General features: G+C 39.2%; 1 protein-coding gene across 5 annotated transcripts in view; it reads left to right on the top strand.

Annotated features, from left to right (window-relative positions):
• NFX1 (nuclear transcription factor, X-box binding 1) overlaps positions 1-26,806 on the top strand; it is a 76,286-nt gene that overhangs the window by 34,491 nt on the left and 14,989 nt on the right. For 4 of the 5 annotated variants that reach the window (XR_007146254.1, XR_007146255.1, XM_047829665.1 and 1 more), the window contains exons 8-15: positions 3,417-3,516; positions 3,600-3,817; positions 9,803-9,900; positions 13,026-13,056; positions 16,766-16,845; positions 17,999-18,107; positions 21,947-22,066; positions 24,133-24,212. Coding sequence is in view for 3 of the 5 variants with exons in the window: in XM_047829665.1 (XP_047685621.1) it covers positions 3,417-3,516; positions 3,600-3,817; positions 9,803-9,900; positions 13,026-13,056; positions 16,766-16,845; positions 17,999-18,107; positions 21,947-22,066; positions 24,133-24,212 (836 nt within the window). In the remaining 2 variants the exon portion in view is untranslated. Of the gene's footprint in view, positions 1-3,416; positions 3,517-3,599; positions 3,818-9,802; positions 9,901-13,025; positions 13,057-16,765; positions 16,846-17,998; positions 18,108-21,946; positions 22,067-24,132; positions 24,213-26,806 lie in introns of those variants that run through there. The other variant, XM_047829668.1, reaches the window with a different exon arrangement.

Here is a 26,806-nt window from a genome sequence, read left to right as displayed (position 1 = left end):
TCTGACTTGTCAGCACAGAGCCAGACACGGGTCTTGAACTCATGGACCACAAGATCATGACCTGATCCAAAGTCAGATGCTTAACCGACTGAGCCACCCAGGCGCCCCAAATTGTATAAATTCTTTATATATTTTGGATATTAACTCCTCATTAGGCATCTCATTTGCATATATCTTCTCCTATTCCTTAGGTTGCCTTTTTGTTTCATTGATGGTTTCCTTTGCTGTGCAAAAGGTTGTGTTTTTTTTATTTTTTTTGTTTTAATTTTATTTTTGAGAGAGAGAGAGAGAGAGAGAGCACTAGCAGGGGAGGAGCAGAGAGAGAGGGAGACACAGTATCTGAAGCAGGCTACAGGCTCTGAGCTGTCTGCACAGAACCTCACGTGGGGCTTGAACTCATGGACTGTGAGATTATTACCTGCGCAGAAGTCAGACACTTAACCTACTGAGTCACCCAGGTGCCTGCAAAAGCTTTTTATTTGATGTATTCCCAGTAGTTTATTTTTGCTTTTATCTCCCTTTCCTGAGGAGACCTATCCATAAATATGTTGCTAAGGGCAGTGTCCAAGAGATTACTGCCTGTGTTTCCTTTTAGGAGTTTAATGGTTTCAGGTCTCTCATTTATGTCTTTAATCCAGTCTGAGGTTATTTTTATGTGTGATATAAGAAAATGGTCCAGTGTCATTCTTTTGCATGTAACTGTTTGATATTTCTAGCACCATTTACTAAAAAGACTGTCTTCTACTCATTATATATTCTTGCCTCCTTTTTTATAAGTGAATTGGCCATGTAGTTGTGGGTTTATTTCTGACCCTTGATTCTTTTGTTCACAGCTGTCTGCTCATACCTCCAAAAAAAAAAAAAAGTCTCTGTTCTGTCTGAGCAGAAACTTAGGAAAGAAAAGCCCACTTGCAGAAATTCCCAGTTACTAGGGTTTGTTTACGAATTCATTGATTTCATAAATGTTGGTTGTGTTTCCTACGTCTATATTAATTCATCCAATAAGTTTTTATTGGATAAGTGAATCAATTTTAGAACCAGAGATGAAACTGCACATGTACTTACTAGAAGGTGGAAAGTAGATTTTAAAAATCAAGAGTCTTGGTTATGTCTTCATTGATTTGAGGCTTTCCCTCTTCTCATTGAAAGTTTTTGGTCTGTTCAATACAGTGTTTTATTTTACAAACATTATGTCTCATGTTTAGTTAGAAATATTTATTTTAATTTTTACTAAATACGTGATTTTATGATTTGATGTTTTTATAATATTACACTTATTCTAATGTTGATTTTTCTGTGTAAGTAGATATCTAAGTTGTACTGAGAAAGAAGGAAAGCATCATTAGGTCTGCAGGATTTCTAAATTGAAATCTTTTGGTCTGCATTTATTATGTAGGGTCAGGCATATTTGCATAGATTGATTTTAATGAGATAAATTTTCACTATCTTAAAAAAAATTTTTTTTATTAAAAAAATTTATTAAAAAAATTTTTTTAATGTTTATTTATTATTCAGAGAGAGAGAGAGAGAGTATGAGTGGGAGAGGGGCAGAGAGAGGGTGGGGGGGGGGGATACACAGATTGGAAGTAGGATCCAGGCTCTGAGTTGTCAGCACAAAGCCTGACGCGGGGCTCAAACTCACGAACCGCAAGATCATGACCTGAGCCGAAGTCAGACTTTCATCCAACTGAACCACCCAGGTGCCCCTAAAAAAATTTTTTTAATGTTTATTTATTTTTTAGAGAGAAAGAGCATGAGAAGTGGAGGGGCAGAGAGAGAAGGAGACACAGAATCTAAAACAGGCTCTAGGCTCTGAGCTGTGAGCACAGAGCCTGATAAGGGGCTCAAACTCATGAACTGTGAGATCATGACCTGAACTGAAGTCGGACACTTAACCGTCTGAGCCACCCAGGCTCCCCAAGATAAATTTTCATTGTAAATTGAAAATGTAAAATGAGGGGCGCCTGGGTGGCTCAGTCGGTTGAGCGGCCGACTTCGGCTCAGGTCATGATCTCACGGTCTGTGAGTTTGAGCCCCGCGTCGGGCTCTGTGCTGACAGCTCAGAGCCTGGAGCCTGCTTCAGATTCTGTGTCTCCCTCTCTCTCTGCCCCTCCCCTGCTCATGCTCTGTCTCTGTCTGTCTCAAAAATAAATAAAAATATCTTAAAAAGAAAAAAAAGAAAATGTAAAATGACACTTAGAAAAATTATATAAGTTGATGAAAATTAATTCTTATCAGACTTTGTTACATTTTAATACATCAGAAGCATAACTCCTTAAACATATTTATTCCTGCCCTCAAGAAATAAAGAAACTCATTACTTCTTTTGTTGTTGTTGTTTGTAGGCTATATTTAATTAACATATTTAATTAATGCATCTAAAAACCTATTTTTTATTTCAAAATGTTTACAATTTTTATAAAGTCCCAATAAATGCTTTTTGCTAACACCACAAAGAGCCATGGACATAGGACGGAGGCTATCACTAAAATATTCTTTTTTACGTATGAAGTTCTTGGCCTTAAATAATAAAGGGATCTAAATTTTGCAAGACGTTAATGATGATTAATAAGAAACATCTCTAAAACCACACAGAATTAACTGTAAAGAGCACCTCCTGACCATGGAAGTCATTTAAAGGAGCAATTAAGTTAGGGCCTGAAGTCTGATGTTCTGTCACAAATTTATAGTGATTGGGTTCACCCTCTACTTTTACCAATGTAGGCATATTAGAATTCATTATTTCTTGAACCCATTGGGAAATCTATAGAAGTTAGGCTGGGTTCTTTATCTAGCAAATAAAACTCTTGAGTTGTTTGAACTTCTTACTCAGTATCAATTCTTAAACATGATTACTTCAAATTCAACAATAGAATACAAATTATTGAAGATTTTATATTGTACCGGTTTTTTTATTCCTTTTTAGCAGTAGAGAGTTTTTCCAAGCATTTTCTGTGAGCCCCAGTATATAAAGTACTAAATCTCTGCTGCTTGGGTTGAAGTGAAGATGGGAATGATTTAGTCATCAACTCCTCCACGACTATCACCAGCTTAGTTTCCATCTTCTGTAACATCTCCAGAGGACCCCAGGGAGCCACACAGTAAATGGCTCTCAGCTATGGCCTCATGGGCCGGATAGTAGCCTCTAAATTTAGAGAATTGCTTCACTTTAATGCTGCTTTGGGGATGCACTGCAGAGGCACCATGGGATATCAACAGTCTTACAAGGCCTTTTTTACTTCTGTGCTAAAGCTTCTCAGGTGGGTCTTAGAGCTGCTATATATGCCACATTTATTTCTGCCTCAGGTCTGATCAACATTAATGAGTAGCATTTTGTGCTTTCTTATAGATTGTTTGGAAAATTTTAAGAACCCATGCAGGTTATTAACCTTTGTTTTTTAAATTGTGTCCTCAAGTATGCTACTGTGGCAACACTTCCCGAGACGTGTTATGTGGAACAGATGTAGGAAAGTCTGATGGATTTGGTGACTTTGGCTGTTTAAAGATATGTGGCAAGTAAGGTTTTATGTTTTTCTCAGTTAGAATAAAGCTGTATTTTATGCAACAATTATGTAATAGTCTGTTGTTTTTCCTAACAGGGACTTGAAATGTGGGAACCATACGTGTTCTCAAGTGTGCCACCCTCAGCCCTGCCAGCCATGCCCACGGCTCCCCCAGCTGGTGCGCTGTTGCCCTTGTGGCCAAACTCCTCTCAGCCAATTGCTAGAACTTGGAAGTAGTGGTCGGAAAACATGCATGGATCCTGTCCCTTCATGTGGAAAAGTGTGCGGCAAGCCTCTGCCATGTGGTTCCTTAGGTAACTAGTAGGCATAAAGTTGTCTTTAAAAATATGAGTGGAAGTGTTTGGCAGCAGTGACTTTATAAGGAGAATAGTGTTAAATTTTAGTTATAATATCAGAGGCTTTTAAAAATATTAATGATCAAATTTGTGTGGGTACTTTCTCTTTCCTCCTCAAAAATTTCAAAATGTGAAAACTCACATTTACCCAAGTGATCTCTCCTTCTGCTTTGGGTATTTTATTGCTAACTCAGGACAGTTGTGAGATACTATCCCATGAGGGGGTTATGATTTCTCTTAGCCTACACTAGTATGGACACGATCTATCCTTTTACTAATCCAGGGTTCAGTGAGTGTTTAAAGGCATTTTCATGTAATAGGAACATGTTAAATAACTGGGTCGGATGTTTAAGAACTAAAATTCTAAGTACAATAAAACTTTAGCCATTTGGGTCACTCAAGAAATACATTTTCTATAGCTAATTTTCCCATATAGTTGAGGAGTAACACCTCTTGAGCTTCACTTTGGATGGACAGTTTTCTAAAATTCACATTTTCTTCTTTCTTTAAATAGAGTTTATTGAAGATAAGTTTTTCCCCTTTGTTGACCCAGAGTCATCATTTTCCTGAACCTCAGTTGTCGTATCCTGCTGGGTACACTGGTGCCCTCGGGGCCTGCTGAGGTTTCTCAGGCAGTTTCCCCACACTAGTGTGCAGTTTGAATTGTTTATCTACTTGTTAAAGCTTTCGGTTGTTTATTTTCCTGGCAATGCTTTTAGCATTAGTGACTCTCCCTTTCTTCTGACGTGTGGCTTCTGATTACTTGGATATAGAAACCAGAAGAAATTTGTTTGAATTAGCTATAAAGTAATAGTCTGAGTTCTGAGACGTTCTGAGGCGTTCCTTGGGGGAGGTGCTGGTATAGTTTTGCAATGACTTGGCACCTTCTATCCTGGGTGAGTGTTCAAAGGCTGTGTGTTTAGAAGAATGGATGTAGGCAACTGAGTTTGTCTAAGAGAGGTGTTCCTATAACTGCAGCAAAGCTAGAATCTTTAGGTTTGGTTTCCATGTTTATCAAAAATAGAGATTTCATATTTCTTCCAAACACCAGCAGGAACCAGTAGGTACATCCTACTGTATTTTTTACAGTCTGACTTTAAAATTGTGTATAGAGGAGGAATGTTCTTTTCTCGTATTTTAATACACATTTCAACTGCATTAGAAAAATCAATTGTCTGTTGGTTCTCTTTGCCAACTGTGAAAATGTATCTTCAGATAAACTCTGTAAAGTGAAGATCAAATGACTTCAAAATCAAGAAGGATGGTTAAAGTCTTCCCTTTTCAGAAAGCTCATGGGTCAGTTTTATAACAATTTTATATACGATGACCACAAGGAATCCTACCATGGGGCTAAAATATGTTGGCAATGAGAGAAAGACAAAATGTGAAATGGGTAATACAGGGGGACTTAAGCAAGAGAAGAATAGTAATTATCAGTATAAACCAGCCCCAGGGGTAGGATAAGAACAGATCAAGGGATTTGAGGGTAACCACCGTACCTCATCAGGTTTTTAATCATAAAAAATTTGTAAGGAATTAGGCTGAGTTGGATTGAGAAGCTCAAAGACAAGCCCATGTGAAAACAGTGGCTCTCAAGTTTATTCAGATCTAGCTGATCCATAGAAAGTTTGCTGAGGTCTTTTAGTGTCTCACTCAGTAGGAATTTCTATCCTAGATAAATAGCTTTAGTACAAGACACTAGGTAGAGTTTTGCTTTCACAGTGGAAATATGAGGAGCTACATGGACCCACTCCCCAGCAAAACAAGCAAAACTGGGGAAAAGGAATCATTTAAAGTATCTGGAAATTATCCGATGGGCATACCTCAAATGAGTATTTATTAAAGAAAATCTACTGAAACTCAGTAAGAACAGCAAGAGTCTATGTTGTTTAAGTCACAGTCCATTCCCTCCCTTCCACCCCCAGCTCCGCTTAACAAAAGCTCCACTCAGGATAGGTGTGCCAAGAAGATGAGGCTTCCTCTACCCCTAAGATCCCAGTCAGGGGTTACCAAGTCTCACTGGGAGGAGCACACTGCCAGCATTTTTCATCCCCTCTAACTCCAAATTGAAGAGGCTAAATTTCTGGGACACTGGCTGGCTCAATTGGTAGAGCATGCAGTTCTTGTTGGGGGTGTAGTTTCAAGTCCCACATTAGGTGTAGAGATTACTTAAAAATAAAATCTTAAAAAAAGAGGCTACGTTTCTGGTAGACACAGCTGAGAGTTGCAGGCTCCCTTCCATACAGCCCACCCGTAAGTCAGAAGTTTTACTCCAATCACAGCAGGTTAGAATATTGGGGCCCTAGTCATCTTCACCCCAGCTCATTTGTAGAGCAGAGGCTCTATGCTGAAAGATACAAGCCAAGAAAACCAGAGGCTACTGTCCCACTCACCACCAAAAGTAAGTAACTGAGACTTTTCCTAGGGAGAAAGGTAGTCCATAAAAAAGAGAGCTCCAAAGTACTCTCCAAAGGAAAGGACTTTAATTTGAAATAATGTAGAGAAGTTCAGGCCTAAAAACCCTTCAGAAAATAATAGCTCTTCTTGATTAAGGGCAGCTAGCTAAACTGTAAGCCAGCTAGTTCAGCAGAAAGAACCAGGGAAAGAGGTAGCTAAGAGGAGCCCCTCTGGGGTCAGAACACACTTCACAGACTTGCCTCAAAGACTACCCTTACCCGATTTCATTGGATCAGACTGCTGAGCAATTTATGCCCAACAGAGAGAAAGTAGAATGAAGAAAAGTGAACAGCACTTCAAAGAAATAGGAGTACTTTTAGGCACGCAAACATATGTAATGGGAATACCAGAATGGTAGAAAGCAGAAAAATATTTGAATAACTGAAAACTTTTCAAATTTATTGAAAACCTTTAATCTGTATATCCAATAGGACAAATTCAAAATGTTCCACACCTAGACACAAGTAAAAAGCTGAAAGCCAAGGATAAGGAGAAAATCTTGAAAGCAGCAAGAGAAATATGACTCCTTACATACAAGGGAACCCCTATAAGATTAGCAGCAGACTTCTCATCAGAAACAATGGAGAACACTACATCACAACAAGAAGATACTGAGATGACCTATTCAAAAGTGCTGGGGAAAATATACTGCCATCCAAGAAGCTTCTATTCAGCAAAACTATCTTTCAGAAATGAAAATAAAGGGGCACCTGGGTGGCTTAGTTAGTTAAGTATCTGACTCTTGATCTCAGCTCAGGTCTTGATCTCAGAGTTGTGAGTTCAAGACCCATGTTGGGCTCCGCGCTGGGCATGAAGCCTACTTTAAAAAAGAAAAAGAAAGAGAAGGAAGGAAGGAAAGAAGGAAGGAAACACAATTTATTGCTAGTAGATCTACTTCACAATAAATACTAAAGTAGTAAGTTCTTCAGACTGAAAGCAAGTAAACCCAGATATAAATTCATATCCATATGAAAAATCAAAGAGTAAATGTAATTGCATAATTATAAAAGACAGTATAAAAGCATATTCTTTTTGCAGCTGACTTAAAAAGTAGTTGTATAAGAGAATATGTAATTGTATTATTAGGGTTGTAACATGTGGAAATATGTCTGACAATAAGAGCACAAAGGAGGTGGGTGAGATCAAAGTAAGGAAGTAAGGAAGTGACACCAAGTGGTAACTCAGATCTGTAGCAACAAATGAAGAAAATCAGAAATGGTAAAGATGATAAATGTAACAAACTATGAATGTATGCTTGCTCTTTTCTGTTTTAATAGACATAACATTACATAATAGTATATTGTTGGGTTTGTAACATGTAGACGTAATAATAGCATAAAAGAGAAGAGAGAATAGAGCTACATAGGAGTAAGGTTTCTCTATCTCACTGGAATTAGGTTAGTATAAATCTGAAGTGGATTCTGGTAAGATGTATATCGTAAGTGGGGCGCCTGGGTGGCTTAGTCGGTTAAGCGGCGGACTTTGGCTCAGGTCATGATCTCGCAGTCCGTGAGTTCAAGCCCCGCGTCGGGCTCTGTGCTGACAGCTCAGAGCCTGGAGCCTGTTTTGGATTCTGTGTCTCCCTCTCTCTGACCCTCCCCCATTCATGCTCTGTCTCTCTCTGTCTCAAAAATAAATAAACGTTAAAAAAAAAAAAAAAAGATGTATATCGTAAGTCCTAGAACACCGATTAAGAAAATAACCAAAAATAAATATAGTGAAATGGGGTGCTTGAGTGTCTCAGTTGGTTGAGCCTCTGACTCTTGATTTCAGCTCAGGTCATGATCTCATGGTTCATGGGATTGAGCCCCTGCTTGGGATTCTCTCTCTCCCTCTTCTGTCCCTCCCCTGTTCACGCACGTGCACACACACTCAAAAAAGAAATAACCATGGGGGCACCTAGGTGGCTCAGTTGGTTAAGTGGCCGACTTCGACTCAGGTCATGATCTCAACTGGTTTGTGAGTTCAAGCCCCACATCTGGCTCTTTGCTAGCCTGGAGCCTGCTTCAGAGTCTCTGTCTCTCTTTCTCTCTGCCCCTCCCCTACTCACACTCTGTCTTTCTCAAAAATAAATAAACATTAAAAATTTTTTAAAAATAAGGGCGCCTGGGTGGCTCAGTAGGTTAAGCCTCTGACTTTGGCTCAGGTCATGATCTCGTGGTTAGTGGGTTCAAGCCCCACATCAGGCTCTGTGCTGACAGCTCAGAGCCTGGAGCCTGCTTTGGATTCTGTGTCTCCCTCTCTCTCTGGCTCTTCCCCATTCATGCTCTGTCCCTCTGTCTCTCAAAAATAAATAAATATTAAAAAGTAAATCTCATCGATTTAAAAAAAATTTTTTTTAATAAATAAAATAAACATTTAAAAATATGCTGTGAAGGGGCACCTGGGTGGCTCAGTCAGTTAAGCATCTGACTTCGGCTCAGGTCACGATCTCATGGTTGGTGGGTTTGAGCCCCGTGTCGGGCTCTATGCTGACAGCTCAGAGCTTGGATCCTGCTTGGGATTCTGTGCCTCTGTCTCTCTCTGCCACTCCCCCACTCATGCTCTGTTTCTCTGTCTCAAAAATAAATATTATGTATATATATGTGTGTGTGTGTGTGTATATATATACACACACACACATATATATACATAATATACAATGAAAACTACAATTAAAGGAAAAAAATGTTAAATTAGAAACTTAATGCAAAACAAACCAGTAAAGGAAGATTAGATTAACAAAGTCATGAGGCATACAGAAAAATAAAAGTTAAATGACAGATATAATCCAGCTGTATCAATAATAGCATTAATGTGAATGGATTAAACTCTTAGAAAGCAGAGATTGTCCAACCAAATTTTTTAAAACACAAGATTCAACTATGTGGTATCTTCAGGAAACAGACTAGAGTTAAAGATAAAATAAGACTGAAAATAAAAGGATGGAAAAAATACATCATTTAAACAGCAGCCCCAAGAGACTTGTGGCTGATCTCTGAGTGGTCCTCAAAACAGGACTTGTCCTAAATGTATTTAGCAGAATGAATGGTAGGTCTCTTATCACCACATGGTCACAGAGCTTGAGTCATTGAGATTATGGATCATGATTTCTGATTGTTTATGATCCCCAGATTATTTTCAGAGTCAAGAGTACTTCAGTAAAGTCGTCCATGGCTACAATTTTAAGGAGATTCAAGTCTAACCTTGAGACTTGAGGCCTAAAGAAAGAAGTCAGAAGATCTGTTTTTTGACTTAGGCAAAGAATCATGCACTCCAGAGGATATGCCAGTGACTAATTCTGGGCCCTGTCTTTGCCGGAAAAGGTCCAGCCTGCCAGATGAAGGGAAGATAGGGGAAGAGGCATTGACTACATCCTTCTTCCCTCAACTCTGATTCTGGAGTTGTAGGCAATAGAAGTAGAAGACCAGTGTGGCTAGTGAACTTGGGAGTCTGAAAATGAGTACTTGCAATGTTCATTCCTAGCTCTTTTCATTTTTATTAAAGATTTCATTCATACCTGCGAAAAGCTGTGCCATGAAGGAGACTGTGGACCATGCTCTCGTACATCAGTTATTTCCTGCAGATGCTCTTTCAGAACAAAGGTAAATCCTGAACAATGTTAGTGCTGTTACCACCAGTACCTTTTAAATTCATGATTATGGGATGGGAAGAATCAAAGTAACTTGTTTTAATCCTATCATACTATATATGATTCATTCAACCCAGCCAGTGTATGCTGACAGCAACCATGGGTCCGTTGTATGGTAGATATAGGCTGTGGGTCAGGTAGCACTCTAAGCTCAGAGGCCAGTAATGGGGCTGAGGCAAGTATCCAGATAGCTCTACCAAATAAAAGTGTGATAATGCTAGATGCTAGGAGAGAACAAAAGCACTGTTGCTAACTAAGAAATTGGAGAGAACGTAGTCCATATGATCACCCTTATCTCTGACAGTCATTGCAAGAGTTTAGACAACTGCTGAATTAGAGTAGTTAGACCATCCTAACTTCTGATACCAACTGCAGTCCAGTGTCCCTAAGAACACCCTCAGGGTTTGATAATTCACTAGAACTCAACAGAGCACATAGAAAGCTGTTATAATCATGGCTACAGTTTATTACAGGGGAAGGATACAGATTAATATCAGCCAGAGGAAGAAACATGCAGGGCAGAGTCTCAAGAAAGTACCAAATAAGAAGCTTCTAATTGTTCTCTCCCTGTGGAGCTGGAACAGCGTTAACATTCTCAACATCATTTTGTGATAATGTGCATGGAGTGCTGCCAACCAGGAAAGGTCACCCAAACCTGGGTGTTCAGTTTTTTACTGAGGCTCCATTGTGTAGACATGGTTGACTGCCCATGTGGCTGGTCTCAATCTCCAGATTGTCACCAGAGGTCTGCCATTACTGTGTGACCCAAAGCCCCCATCCTAAGTCATATTATTGGTCTCTGTGGTGTAGCCAGTCCCCACCCTAAGACTTTTCAGTATGGCCAGCTTGTACGCTAAATCATGTTAGACTATGTGATGACCCATGGCCTCAAGCAAACAATGACACTCCTTTCAGGCATGATATTCCAGGAGCTTAGAGATCACTTCCCAGAAGGCAGTGGCAAAGGCCAGATCACCCTTTCAGTAAGGTTAATTATTCACTATACAACTGTTTTTGTCAATATCTTCTTTCTGCCCTGGGCAGTTTTGATTGGACTTTTTGTTATAAAAGGGACATCTTACCATTTTGGAATTCATGCCCATTCCTATGTTTGTAACCAGAGGCAAGAGCCTTGCTGTCTTTGGGAAATCCAGCTTGGAGAACATAGCAACTATTGATCTGTCCTCTCTGACCCACCTTCAGTGCATATTCAACTGCTACCAAGCCCAAGGGCTAGGTAGCAGCTGACTTGCAAATGATTCTGAGGATCTATTCCAGAAATTGGCAGCTAGCTTACTGGGTAAGCTTTAGAATAAAAATGTAAAAATAATGTAATTTACATGTGGCAAAAGATGTGTGTGCGCATGCATGCACACACACGGCTTTTTCCCTGAAAGAAACCAGAGTACCTGGGTCAGTAGAGATATTTTGAATGTCAGACACAGGATCTTAAAAACTGTGAAATACTGTGATTTAGTAATCACAAATTTAGTGATGCCCAGAGGTGCTGGTTGTGACCAAGAAGCACAAGCAGAGTTGGGATGTGTGAGCTAGAAATGGCTACTGTCTGTTTGCTTCTTTCTCCCCAACAGTCCTGTTCTCTCTGTGCTTTTTTGATTCTCATTCACTGTCTGCCCTCACTTTAATAGCAGATCCCATGGCAGTGAGCATATTCATGAAAAGCTGTGTATAAAGTGAATTTTTGCAAATAAAAGTTTTATTCTAAAATTGCTGGAGGCACTCACTGTCAGTATGAATTCTATTGAAACCTTTGACAAAGTGAAAAATCTCTTTGCAATTGATGGTCATCACCTCATTCTTCAGCCAGATTTTTCATGAAATGTCTTTTGTAATGGAATGGGCTTTTCCATGGAAGTGAGTTTTCTAGATAAATAAAACTTATTTCTTAAAACTTCAAAGGTGGTTTTCTTTTAATCACTTTGGTGGGAATCTTTGAAAAATGTATGCTGTACTACCTCTTACCAAAGAATACTGTATTTAAGTTTTTATTGGTAATTCATATTGATTGTCAGGATCTACAGGAGCTCTCCCTTCTCCCTTTCCCTGCAATTAAGATAACCACTCCAGTATGTCATTTCTTCTCTGCAGTCCAGTGTTTGCATTAACTGGAGCACGCACTCTAGCAATTTCATGACTCACCTTTGCTTTGTATCTCCAGGGAACATATGGGCAACTCTTCCTTATCATCCAACCCAGCCAACTAATGTATCTAAGACATCTTTGTAGCCAAGAATCTTCCATTTCTTAGACTTTTGCTTCTGTTTTCAACTCTAGTAACTGCCCTTTTCTTCAGAGTCCTTTTCACTAAGAAAGAATATTTTTAGCATTTTGCTAGTTTCTGAGTACCTAGCAACCTGTAAATGACATCAAAGCCAAATTCAGATGTAGATACTGGGCAGCCAGGCTCACTCTCCCCCAAGTGACTGACTTGCTTCCCACACAGCATCCTCTCCACACATGTTATTTGGGATCATGCCTCAGCAAGTTACATATGGTAGATCTTTGAGGTCGTTCATACATAATTACCAAAGTCATAAAACTGAATGCCAGAGGACTACTATATTCTACTTTGCTGCATTTCTGCAGTGTCATGCTGCTCTTAAGTGTGTTGACCTGTTTGCCTCTGGAACCAGATTATTACATATTTTCAATTTTTCTGCTTTTTGTGGCTTTTTCTGTCTCCTTTGCCAGGCAATTTTTTTTCTTTGCTTTATGTACTTTTAGCAATCCCTCCTTCCATTCAGATTTTATAATTCCTAAAATCTACTTTCAATTAGGAGGCCAGACCACAAAGATTGTTACAATTATATTTGCACGAAATGTCAGTAAACCAGGAGCCCCACTGTGAGTAAAGCATATTCATATAGAAACTGGGCTAACCTAGCTCCAGATAGGTGAAGTTGGCGAATAAGTGACTACCAGAAAAGTATAGGATATTTAGGGTGTACATGTTATATATAGCATTATACTCTAGTTGTGTTGTTTCATTTGTTCCTAAAGGAGTTACTGTTGGTTTTTTGTTGTTTGTTTTTTTTTTTTCTTTTCCTTTTTCCATAGGAGCTTCCATGTACCAGTCTCAAAAGTGAAGGTATGACTGAGAATGGGCATGAGGGGACTTTCTGGGGTAAAAGTACTTGTTCTGTTTCTTGATAAGGGTTTGTATTATATATGTCATAATTCAGCAAAGGTACACTTAAGATTTGTATATTTCATTTTATATGTTTCATTTTCTTTTGCCTCAAAAGAAAAGTAAAAATCATAAGTTCTGGTTAATTAAGTTCTAAAAAAGGTAAGTGTAGTCAAATCTGCAGTTTACTTTAAAATGTATCAAATATTAAGGTAAATTGATAGGTGGATAGACAGGTGAAAAAATAATGGTAAAATCTCAGTAATGGGCATATGGATATTCACTGTAAAGTTGTTTCAACTTTTATGTTTGGAAATTTTCATAATAAAATGGTAGTAGTGGGGGTGAAGGAGAATAATACCTAATGCAGCAAGCTTTTTACATACTGACTCTGATGCTAGATCCCCTTAAAGCTTGATACGACTGTTGGACATCTGGAACAGGTACTCAGCCAGCAAACCTTCTTAACCTTGAGGCCTACAGTATTGTTTCTTCCTTTGTCTTTGATCCTGACATCCCACACTATTAAGATTCTGTCTTTTGCTCACCATCACTTAGTCTTTTGTTTAAGCCACCTTAATACCTGTTTGGAAAAGTGATAGAAGTTAAATGTGTACAAAATAAAAAGATCTTATTCTGGCCAGGAAGAAAGCTGTTTTAGATTAGGATGCTTTTGTCTGCAGGTATCAAAAACCCAAGGAAAAATAACTTTAGCAATAAGGGGCTTTACTGTCTCACATAATAGGAAGTATGGAGGCAGAACAAGTCCAGAGTTGGTTAATTCCAACCTCCTGATTCCAGGACTCCCGTTCAGCTTCTCTGATTTTCTTGGTTTTCTCCTCATGGATATAAGTTAGCCACAACAAGTCCACACATCAACATCTTACCCAGCAATATCTAAAGGAAAGAGATTCTTAAGCTTCCTTTCCTTCTCAAGAGCAAGGAAGACCATCCTGAGAGGACCTCAGTACACTCTGTATCACATGCTCCTGCCTAAACCCAACGTTAGCAAAGAAAATGGAATTAATAGGCTAGACTTTTCTACATTCAGCCCTGAAACTAGGAGCACATGGGTACCTACTTTCTGAGCAGAATTAAGCCTCTGTTAGCCTTAAGAAGGTGGGGAGTAGGGGGCGCCTGGGTGGCTCAGTCAGTTAAGCAGTCGACTTTGGCTCAGGTCATGATCTCACGGTCCGTGAGTTCGAGCCCCGCGTCGGGCTCTGTGCTGACAGCTCAGAGCCTGGAGCCTGTTTCAGATTCTGTGTCTCCCTTTCTCTGACCCTCCCCCGTTCATGCTCTGTCTCTCTCTGTCTCAAAAATAAATAAACGTTAAAAAAAAAAATTAAAAAAAAAAAGAAGGTGGGGAGTGGTTGTTTGGAAGGTAAGCAGAAATATCTGCCTTAAAACCACAGTCAAAATTGTGGTTATTAAAAATATAATTTGAAAAAATTACATTAATATGCTTTTAAAGTAAAAAAAAAAAAAAAAGGAATAAAAACAATATAAAGGAAAAAGTGAAAATACACCCTAACCTGATTTTTCCCTCCTCCCCTTCCCTGATGAAACTGTTACTAGTTTGTTGGATTTGGGTCCAGATATTTTTCTGTATTCATATAGCTTTATACATCTGCCAGTTTTATTTTTTTCTCCTAAACTTAATTTTATAGTAAACATATTGTTTGCAATTTGGTTTGTTTTTTTTTTCTTCCCTCAAAGACATTTTCTATGTCAGTGTATATAACTCTCCCTCTTTCACAGTATTCTGTATGTGGGTATGCCACAGTGAGGTTCACTCTTGCCCTCTTGGTGATCATTTAGTTTGTCTCCAGTTTTTCCCCATTATGAATAATACAGTATCCATCTTGTCCCACTTTTTAAAACTTTATCATGAAAATATTTAACCGTATGTGAGAGTAGAAAGATTAATATAATAAATCCCTATGCACCTGTCACCCATCATCAGTAATCAGCATTTTGCCTATCTTGTTTCCATCCCTTCCTTCCCTCCTTTTTATTTTCACTGAAGTACTTTGAAAATAAATCTCAAACATCATTTCACTCATAAACACTTCAGCACCTAGCCTATTTTTAAAAATTGAGGTAAAATTCACATAATGTAGAATGGGCTGTTTTAAAGTGTACAATTCAGGGGTGCCTGGGTAGTCAGTTGGTTAAGTGTCTGACTCTTGATTTCAACTCAGGTCATGACTTCATAGTTCATGAGGTCGAGCCCCGTGTCAGGCTGTGCGCTGACAGTGCAGAGCCTGCTTGAGAGTCTCTCCCTCTCTCACTGCCCCTCCCCTGCTCACTTTCACATGCACTGTCTCTCTCTTAAAGTAAGCATTTATTTAAAGTGTACAATTCATTGGCATGTAACAGATTCACAGTGTTGTGCAACCATCACCTCTATCTAGTTCTAAAACATTTTCATACCTAAGGGGCAGACCCTGTATTCATTAACTTTTCACTTCCCACTCACTACCCCCTCAAGCCCCGAGGAACCACTAAACTGCTATGGGTTTACCTATTCTGCGTATTTCATATAAATGGAATTCTATAATACATAACCTTTTTATACCCAGCTTTTTTCACTTAGCATGTTTTCAAGATTCATCCATGTGTAGCACATATCAGTACCTCATTCCTCCTTATGACTGAATAATACTTCATTGTGTGGATATATCGCAATTTATTCATCTGTTGATGGACATTATGGGTTGTTTCGATCTTCTGGCTATTTGGATTAGTGCTACTATGAACATTTGTACACAGTTTTTGTTTAAATTTTTTTGGATACATACCTACAAGTGGAGTTGATGGATCATATGATAATCGTGTGTACTTTTTTAAAGAACTGCCACAGCAGTTTTCCGTAGCACCTACATCATTTTACGTTCCCGCCACCCAGACACCCCACTTATTTTTTTGTTTTTATTTTTGTTTCTTATGTGTTTTTTTTCTTAAAGCTATCCTATGTAGATATGAAGTGATATGTCATTAAGGTTTTGATTTGCATTTCCCTAGTGATGCTGAACATTTTTAAATGTACTTTGCCATTTGTAATCTTCTTTGGAAAAGAGTCTGTTTAAGTCCTTTGTCTGTCTTTTAATTGGGTTCTCTTCTTGTTGAGTTGTAAGAATTCTTTATGTATTTTAGATCCTAGAGCTTTATAGATAGATGATTTGCAAATATTTTCTCCTGTTATGTGCGCTGTCTTTTCACTTTCTTAGTGGTGTCCTTGGTACACAAAATCTTTCAGTTTTGATCAAGCCCCAATTTGTGTTTCTTCTTTTGTTGCTTGTGCAACAAAATATATTAAAATATATAAAAATATATTTTCAAAAGTATATGTATAGGAATAGTTACTTAAAATAGAATTACCATTTAAATTTTTGATAGATAACATATGTGTACCAAAAGTTTATACTCCCATCCACGGAGTATGCCTTGTTCTCTACACCTTCACCCGTACCATATTGTCTTTTTTTTTTTTCTGTACAATCTGACAGGTGAAAATTTTTAGCATATCTTATTTTAATATGCATTTTCACCATAACTAATTTATTTACATTATTACATATGTGTTTCTTCAGCTTGTAGTCATCGAATATTTGTTGAGTGAATGTTCATCTCCTTTACCTTTTTTTTTCTTTTTAATTGGCCACAACAGATGCTACATTTATGTGTGATAAGCGATGTAACAAGAAACGGTTGTGTGGACGACATAAATGTAATGAGATATGCTGTGTGGTAAGTGGACCTATCATTAGGTACAATCAGATTTCATTCATCCGGGGGCCAAGCATCTAGAAACCTTAGCCATCTGGAATGTAGTCCAGATTCAGACATCACTGGGAGAGGCCCCTGAGCAGCAGTGAGAGAGCTGCCCAGAGAGACAGGCCTGGGCCTTTTTAGGCCTTTGCCAAGTCAAGAAGTCAGCCAGTGGAAATATGGGGAAAGAGAAGAAAGACAGAAGCCCTCAGGCTCCAGAGCCTAAGACCATCAGATGAGCATACAGTCCTCTGCAGGAGATTGTGTGCTGTCCCAATACACAGATTGGGCTGGTCTTAGCAATTTGGGCTTTGGGTTTCATATACAGCTTGGATCAGGTCAATAGGCAAAATGAGTGGGGCATTTTTGAAAGGAGCAAGTTTCAGTTATCTGAAGTATTCACTTATATGGAACTAAATAAAGCACTACCTGGCAGTAATTGGGTTACCATGTTGTGCATGTGTTTGTGTGTGTACAAACAAGAGCACACAGTGCCATTAGCAAAGTAGTGCATGTATACACATGCTTATGTATGTATATCATACATAATTGTTATTTTTGAAGTTTACATATTGATAAGATGAAGAATGATGAAATTGTACAACATATTAAGACTTATTTTTAGGGGCGCCTGGGTGGCTCAGTCAGTTTAGCATCTGACTTTGGCTCCGGTCATGATCTTGTGGTTTGTGAGTTCAAGCCTTGTATCAGGCTTGCTACTGTCACAAAGAGCCCATTTCAGATCTTCTCTCTCCCTCTCTCTCTGCCCCTCCCCTGCTCGCTGGCTCTGTCTCTCAAAAATAAACATTAAAAAAAAAAAAAGACTTATTTATAAATCAGTATTTGAAGACATAAAGACTTCTTCCTATTATTGAAAATTTCAAACATATACAAAAGCAGAAAGATTAGCATGCATCCCATATATGCAACATCCAGCTTCAGTAGTGATCAGCTCATAACTAATCTTGTTTCATCCACCTCTCCACCTGCTCCCTCTGATTATTTTGAAGCTAATTCCAGACATCATTTCATTCATAACTGTAGAAAGCTTTTTTTTTAATTAATCTTCTTGTTGTTTGTGGAAAATATAAAATGTAGATAATTTTGCAAACAAATATGAATCTCTTCTTAGGATAAGGAGCACAAGTGTCCTTTGATTTGTGGGAGGAAACTCCGTTGTGGCCTTCATAGATGTGAAGAACCTTGTCATCGTGGGAACTGCCAGTCATGCTGGCAAGCCAGTGAGTATCTTCACTGTATGCTTTTATTAAAGAGTTTTCTAGGGATCTGTGGGTGGCTCAGTTGGTTAAGTGTCCAGCTCTTGATTTCGGCTCAGGTCATGATTTCACAGTTGTGAGATCAAGCCCCATGTTGGGCTCTGCGCTGGGTGTGGACCCTGCTTAAGATTCTCTCTCCCTCTCTGCACCTCCCCTGTGCTGTCTCAGAAAATTTATTAAACAGTTAATTGATTGATTAAAAAGTTTGATAGGGGCACCTGAGTGGTTCAGTCCATTAAGCATCCAACTCTTGATTTTGGCCTAGGTCATACGTTGTTGCAGTGGGTGGGATTGAGCCCCACATTGGGTTCTGTACTGATAGTGCAGTGCCTGCTTAAAATTCTCTCTCTCCCTATCTCTCTCTCAGAATAAATAAATTAACTTAAAAAAAAAAAAAAACTCTAAGAGTTGTCTAGAAGTTCAGGCATAATATATTTTGAGGGACTGATTAGTTTGGTATGGGTTACTCAACTAAGCCTAAGTATTTCAGATATGTTGTGACTTTAAAAAGTTATTCTCATGCTGCATTGTCATCCCTGAATGTGCGAAACTTGGGATGTAAGCAACAATCCTAAAATGAGATCTGGTTCATTAATGGATTACTCTTAAATATCATTGAACCAAATTCTGTCCTCAGCAGTCTTCCTTCTCTGTATTATTAGCAGCAGTTTGTAAACTTTTTCATCTTAGGACTTACTTACATTCTTAAAAATTGCCAAGGACCCTCAAAGAGCTCTTTTTATGTGAATTATAGCTATACTTATCATATTAGAGATTAAAATGAGGAATTTAAAAAATATGTATTAGGTTTTTTCTTTTAATTTAAATTTTAGTTAACATACAGTGCAATATTGGCTTCAGGAGTAGAATTCAGTGATTCATCACTTACATTCATTCAGCACTTACAACATGCAGTGCTCATCACAAGTGCCCTCCTTAATACCCATCACCCATCTAGCCCATCCCCCACCCTCCTCCCTCCATCAACTCTTAGTTTGTTCTAGTTTGTTCTCTGTCTTTAAGAGTCTCTTGTGGTTTCTTTCCCTCTCTCTGTCCCCCACCTCCCTTTCCATATGTTTGTCTGTTTTGTTTCTTAAATTCCACATACAAGTGAAATCATAGGTTGTCTTTGTCTGATTGACTGATCTCACTTAGTATATACATTCCAGCTCCATCCATGTTGTTGCATATGGCAAGGTTTTGTTCTTTTTGATGGCTGAGTAGCATCCCGTTGTATATATGTACCACATCATCTTTATCCATTGATCAGTCAGTGGACATTTGGGCTCTCTCCATAGTTTGGCTATTGTTAGTAATGCTGCTGTAAATTTTGGGGTGTGTATACCCCTCCAAATCTGTATTTTTATATCCTTTGAGTAAATACCTACTAGTGCAATTGCTGGGTGGTAGGGTAGTTCTGTTTCTAGTTTTGTGAGGAACCTCCACGCTGTTTCTCCAGAGTGGCTGTACCAGTTTTCATCCCTACCAACAGTACAAGAGAGTTCCCCTTTCTCTACATCCTTGCCAACACCTGTTGTTTCTTGTGTTATTAATTTTAGCCATTCTGACAAGTGTGAAGTGGTATTTCATTGTGGTTTTGATTTGTGTTTCTCTGATGATGGGTGATGTTGAGCCTCCTTTCATGTGTCTGTTAGCCATGTGTATGTCTTCTCTGGAAAAATGTCTATTCATGTCTTCTGCCTATTTCTTAACTGGGTTATTTGTTTTTTGGGTGTTGAATTTGGTAAGTTCTTTATAGATTTTGGATACTACCCATTTATCAGGTAATGTTGTTTTGCAAATATCTTCTCCCATTCCTCAGGCTGCCTTTTAGTTTTGTTGATTGTTTCCTTTGCTGTGCAGAAGCTTTTTAATCTTGATGAAGTCCCAGTAGTTCGTGTTCACTTTCATTTCCCTTGCCTTTGGTGACATATCTAGAAAAAAGTTGCTACGGCCAAGGTCAGAGAGGTTGCTCCCTGTGATCTCCTCCAAGATTTTGATAGTTTCCTATCCCATATTAGTTGTTTTTTTAGTATATGTGCTGCTGAAGTGAGCACTCATACTAGTTTATTTTTAATAACCAGATTTTTTTTTAATGTTTATTTATTTTTGACAGAGAGAGAGAGAGAGAGAGAGAGAGACAGAGCACAAAGGAGGGGCAGAGAGGGGGGACAGAGGATCCAAAGCAAGTTCTGCGGTGACATCAGACAGCCCAGTGCAGGGCTTGATCTCATGAACCATGAGACTATGACTTGAGCCGAAGTCAGATGCTTAACTGACTGAGACACCCAGGCTCACCATAAAATAAATAAACAAATTTTTATAACAGCCAGACTATATTTTAGTGTGCAGCGTAAGCACTTTATTTCAGATTATGGAAAAGACATGTATTTAAGAATCAATTGTTTTTTTCTTTACTGCTTCATCGAGGACTTTTTTGTGGTGATGAAACTACAGTGATTACAGTTTGGTACTACTGCCTTGATTTGCGCTAAGACCCTGGCAGTTTTACCAACTCTTGGTTTTGCACCATCACTGCAAATGTCAACATAGCGGGGCAAAGAACCATGTCTTAGTCTGATTATGAAAATAATTTTGTTCTTATGGACTCCCTGAAGACCCTCAGGGACCCCTAAGGGTCAACAGAGCATACTTTGAGAACTGCTACATTAAAAGATTGGCCTAGATCAAGATTTCCCAAAATGTCTTTGATAGAATGCTAGACCTACTTAATTTCAAAAAGGAGTTGAGTCAGTGCTTTGATATAAATCACACACACATGAATTCCATGAAAACAACTTACATGGCCCCTTGCCCTTTACCTAGCTAATTCACATATATTAGCTTGTTGAATGGATAGGTCAAAGTTTGGTATTCCCATTTGACCAGTAGAAATCTCAGAGATGTTAAACTACCACCCCACAGTCACTAAGTAAGTAAGTAGTAGGTCCGGAACCAGAAGCCTAAGTCTCCTGACTATATTTATGGGGCTCTTTACACCACATTGTATAGGCTCTGATGGGTTTGCTGAAGAGAGTGCTGACTGGAGAGGGGCAGTCGGTGGAAGAATCTCAAGAGCCCTGGGCTTCTGACCCTTGGTGACCTAGTTGGGAACCATGGCCAAAGTCCTGGCCTTTACTAAGACTTAGAGTTGGAGAACTGACTCCTCTTGGGATTTAGGAGTTAAGAGAGCTCATGACAAGGTAGGCTGCTTATTAGAGCTGTCCAGTGTGAGCCCTCATTTTGATTTGACTTGTGGCCTGTAATGAACTCAGATGTAGCTCTGTGCTTCATTTCAACTTCACATTTCTAGTATGATAGGTGTTGATTAGACCTGTAAGAATTTTTTTGAGTGGCTTCAGTGCTTCTCTGAGGTGTATATTCAAATATATATTTTTGTATGTTTGTTAATTACCTGTGGCTTTCATAATCTGTATCCATTTTCCTAACTAAAGGAGTTTGAAAAAATAAAAAGCTATGTCTTTAGCAGAAGTCTCTTGTTCTCTCAAAAGAGATGGTCTATAGATCTGTTGTTTATAAAATATATGTAAAAATTTCCTGGGTTACTCATGGACTTACAGTTTGTTGCAAGTAAAAATGAAATGCTTCTTATCTGTCTGCTCCATTGCCACCAGCTCAGGTTTAATAAAATAAAAACATTTTTTGAAAACAGTCCCCTAAAAAGTAATACAAGCCAAAATAAATGTGTGTGTGTGTGTGTGTGTGTATGTGTGTGTGTTGTCTGTGTAAATATGTATGTGCACATCATGAAAGGTTGTTTTGTTTCATTGCTGCTCCATCAGGTTTTGATGAATTAACCTGCCACTGTGGTGCGTCAGTGATCTACCCTCCAGTTCCCTGTGGCACCAGACCCCCCGAGTGTACCCAGACCTGCGCCAGAGTCCATGAATGTGACCATCCAGGTGGGTCCCAACTCCTTGCCTCCCCCATCTCACAGCCTGTTTCACACTGTGTCATTTAGGATGTTGCATGACAGTCTTTACTGCTCTGAGGTCATGTTGTGATGGCCACCCCTGTTCCCTGTTCTCAGGGGCTGCTTCTGTGAAGGTGAGTCTGTGATCTGGGCCACAGCTGAGAATCAACAGTGCACTCCATTTCTTTACTCAGTGGATATCAAACACACCTGAAAGGCTGGAAGAATCTCCAGCTGATCTTGTCTTTCAGGGACTTTTCTTCTTGTTGCCTTCAATTTTGATTTATATTTCAAAGTTGAACATCTTTTTGTAAAATTGAAACTAACTTTTTGTTGTTAAGGAAGTAATATATGTTTACTGTATAAAAAGAAAGAGGGGTGCCTAGGTGGCTCAGTTGGTTAAGCATCCAACCCTTGATTTCGGCTCAGCTCATAATCTCACAGTTGTGAGTTTGAGCCCCACATAGGGACTCTGCATTGACAGTGCAGAGTCTGCTTAGGATTCTCTCTCTCCCTCTCTCTGCCTCTCCTCCACTCATGTGAATGCTCTCTCTCTCTCTCAGAATAAATGAGATGAAGTCAAAAGATTGAAATTAAATCATCCATTATGTCACCTTTTTATACCTTAATATATATTTCTCAGGGCTTTTTACATGGGCAAAATAGATATTTGCATTTTTTTTTCATAATATTAAAGTGTGATGCTACTGAATTTATTTTAACTGGATTTTTCCCTCTTGTAATTTTAATCTTTCTTCTTGTCAATGAATATTTTTCTACAATATAGATTTTTAGTGGTTAATGGAGTGTGCTGTTACATGGATGGGCTATAACTTAGTCTCATGTTGTTAGATAATTATTTCCAATTCTTCTTTCATAAACTGCTGTAGACATCCGGCCAGCAGCTACTTAATACCATCCATTTTCTGTCCAGTCTAGTCACTAGCTTTCCTCTAGGACCACAGTAGGCTCATCATTTCATTTTACCAAGTCCCAGAGGCAAACCTGAAATAACTGAAGTCACCAGATTTGGTACTTACAGTAAGCCATATAGTTCAGACTGACAAATAAACAACCCGTTTTCATTTTTTGAGTATTTTAATAGAGTAAAAAAGAAGTAAATTCTTCATGAAGTAGAATGTCCCTTCTTTCCTGGGGACCTTTGGAGGGCCCTCCCAACTTAGTTTGGTGTTCACACCAGATGAAGTAAGTGCCCGAGCCAATACTCACCCACTCCCTCCTTCACACTCATTTGCAAATGTCACAGATGAAGTCCAAATCCTGGTGGGTAATGTCCATAATAAGAACTTAACCATTTTTGAGGTGTGTTGTTTTAGCCCACTTTTGTTCAGCATTCTTTTAACTTTTCTTGAGAGTTAGTTGTATACCCACCATGGTATCAGACACAGAGAGAGGTTCAGAGGAAGAAAAAAGTAACCCATGATCTCAAGATTTTTCTGTTCTTCCCAAGAGGAAGAGGATGGTAGTTATATGCACATGACACACAACCAACCGTTTCGTAAAGATGGGCCGGATAACATGGTAGCAAGCCATTGACATTAGGGAGTGTAAGAGAGCTCTGAGCAGGGTATGGTCAGCCAAGAAAGGCTTTGTTGGAGGAGATGAGTTAGGATGAACTGCCTCTTACAGGCAGCAAGGAAATTGAAAGGAATCAGGGGAGCATGTCAGATGGCATGAGTAGCAGAGATAACTCAGCTGTATGTGATAGGGCCAAAAGAATGACTGAGTAGAATGGACAGACCAGGGTCTGTGCTGCAGGAGATGAGTGGAAAAGCTGCCTCCTTCTCTGCTTCTGTGTTTGGTGTGTCTGTCCCACCTCAGTGGGATTTCTTTTACTCACTCATGCTCATCCTTCAGCACTTTGAAATAAAGTCGCCTACTTTTTACTTTCCTGTGACCATTTTAAAAAGTATTCCCAGCTTCTAAACTTAAAAGTTCTATGTTCTATACCATTAAAACATATATAATAATTTATGTGCTTTATTTAAACATTATTCCTAGACATAATTCCTAATTTCCTTTCTCTCTTAACAGTGTATCATTCTTGTCATAGTGAAGAGAAGTGTCCCCCTTGTACTTTCCTGACTCAGAAGTGGTGCATGGGCAAACATGAGGTAAGTTTTCTCTCCCAAGTATTCATTGTTCCAGCTAGAGATTTATGATTGAATTACTTTTAAAGTTGTTAGTCTCATTATTTCTCAAAGTAAAAATATACTCCAAGAAGCAGAGGTTTGCTTTGGCCCCTTTTTTTTCTTTTTTTAAGTTAAGGTAGAATATGGGGTGCCTGCATGGCTCAGTTGGTTAAGCAACTGACTTCGGCTCAGGTCATGATCTCACAGTGTGTGAGACCCCATGTAGGTCTCTGTGCTGGCAGCACAGAGCGTACTTTGGATTCTCTTTCTCCCTCTCTCTCTGCTCCTCCCCTGCTCATGTGCTCTCTCTCTCTCCCTCTCTCTCTCAAAATAAATAAAATAAACATTTTAATTAATTAAGGTATAATTTGCATAAAACAGAATTTTACCCTTTTAAGTGTACAGGTCCTTGAGTTTTGCAAAAACATTCATACAGTCATGTAACCATCACCATAATCGAGATGTAGAGTAGTTCATTCACCCCCCAAATATTCCTTCATGCCCTTTTTTTTTTTTTAACCATTTATTTTTGAGACAGAGAGAGACAGAGCATGAACGGGGGAGGGTCAGAGAGAGAGGGAGACACAGAATCTGAAACAGGCTCCAGGCTCTGAGCAGTCAGCACAGAGCCCGACGTGGGGCTCGAACTCACATACCGCGAGATCGTGACCTGAGCTGAAGTCGGACGCTCAAACGACTGAGCCACCCAGGCGCCACCCCCTTTTTTTTTTTTTAAGTTTTTATTTATTTATAATCTCTACACCCAATGTGGAGCTTGAACTCATGACCTTGAGATCAAGAGTCACATGCTGTACTAACTGAGCCAGCCAGGTGTCCCTCCTTCATGCATCTCTATAGTTATTTTCCCTCCTGTCTCCAGGCCCCAGCAATCAATGATCTATTATCTGTCCCAGTAGTTTTGCCTTTTCCAGAATGTCACGTGAATGAAGTCATACAATAGGTAGTATAGTGAGCCTCTTTTGCTTTCATTTTTACTCTGGTTGCAACTAAGTTAAACTCAGTCAGTTGACCTTGAGAACATGGGCTGTATTTCAGAGACAACTTCCAGGTTCACCAGCAAAGGTTGCTAGCCTGCATAAAGGTGTTTCATTAAGAGCATCCCTGGGGCGCCTGGGTGGCTCAGTCGGTTAAGCGTCCGACTTCAGCTCAGGTCACGATCTCGCGGTCCGTGAGTTCGAGCCCCGCATCGGGCTCTGGGCTGATGGCTCAGGGCCTGGAGCCTGTTTCAGATTCTGTGTCTCCCTCTCTCTCTGACCCTCCCCCGTTCATGCTCTGTCTCTCTCTGTCTCAAAAATAAATAAACGTTAAAAAAAAAAAAAATTGAAAAAAGAGCATCCCAAGAGTGGTGGTGTCTCTCCACCAGGGGCCACTCTTCCTTCCTCTGTGCCCTGTGCAGCTTCCTATTCTGGCCACTAGGTCCAAACACCTTCCTCCAGGCTCACCTACACCTCTGCAGTGCCATTACCATGAAGGACTTTTCATCCTCATTCTCAATTTGTAAGCTTATTTGACACCATTACCTATAGACCCTTTGAAACACTTTTAAGAATTCTTTATTTAAAAAATGCATATTCATTGTAGACAATTAAGAGCATACATTCTGCAATCCAGAAATAAATACTGTTCACATTCTTGTGTATAGACTATAAGTCATGTGTGATACACACTTTCTCATATTCTTTTAAGATTATACTGTTGTGTAACCTACTTTTTACTTCATAACATATTAAGCAACATTTTTGGAAACCCTTGGCATTTGTGACAACATGCGTTTAATATCTTTATCTTGATGGACGTATTTTTCTTCACTTATTTCCTGTAAGTGGTTCTCAAGTCATTTGTCGTTTACTAGTATCTTCCTCTATGAGTCTTACTTTCTCCGAGAGTAGCCATTCTAAGACATCCATGTATCATCTTTGTGTTGATGGCTTATTTGACTTCATTCAACAAATATTTTTTTACATACCTACTGTGTGCTGGGTAACAGGCTAAGTTCACATGATTCAGAAGAGAACAAGAGAGGCATGACTGCTGCCTTCGTGGAGCCTTTACTCTGGGGCAGAAGGCAGGCATTTAAACAGTGCAATAGCAGTTTAAACAGTACAGTAGCAGGGCAAGTACAAAGGACTGAGCAGGATCAAAGGAGCCCCCACCCAAGGAAGGTGTTTGTAGAGGAGGTAACTTCCTAAAGGATAATGAAAAGTAGGCAAGTAATGAGGGGAGGGAAAACAGAGGACACAGTGTGTGCAAAAATTATCTCCAGGGGCACCTGAGTGGCTCAGTTGGTTAAGTGACTGACTTTGGCACAGGTCATGATCTCACGGCTTGTGAGTTCGAGCCCTGCATCAGATTCTGTGTCTCCTTCTCTCTCTGCCCCTCCCCCGCCCACACTCTGTTACTCAAAAATAAATAAACATTAAAAAAAATAAAAATAAATTATCTCCAGACCCTGGTATTAGTGTAGGTAAGTTTAATGATTGGGAACTACATTCTACCAAAATACTTATATAGCAATTCTTCCTTTTTTTTTTATGTTTATTTATTTATTTTGAGAG

Source organism: Prionailurus viverrinus, chromosome D4 (genome assembly GCF_022837055.1).
Source record: "Prionailurus viverrinus isolate Anna chromosome D4, UM_Priviv_1.0, whole genome shotgun sequence".
NCBI classification, from domain to species: Eukaryota; Metazoa; Chordata; class Mammalia; order Carnivora; family Felidae; genus Prionailurus; species Prionailurus viverrinus.
Note: the sequence above shows the minus strand (reverse complement) of the source record. Positions and strands in the feature narration are given on the sequence as shown.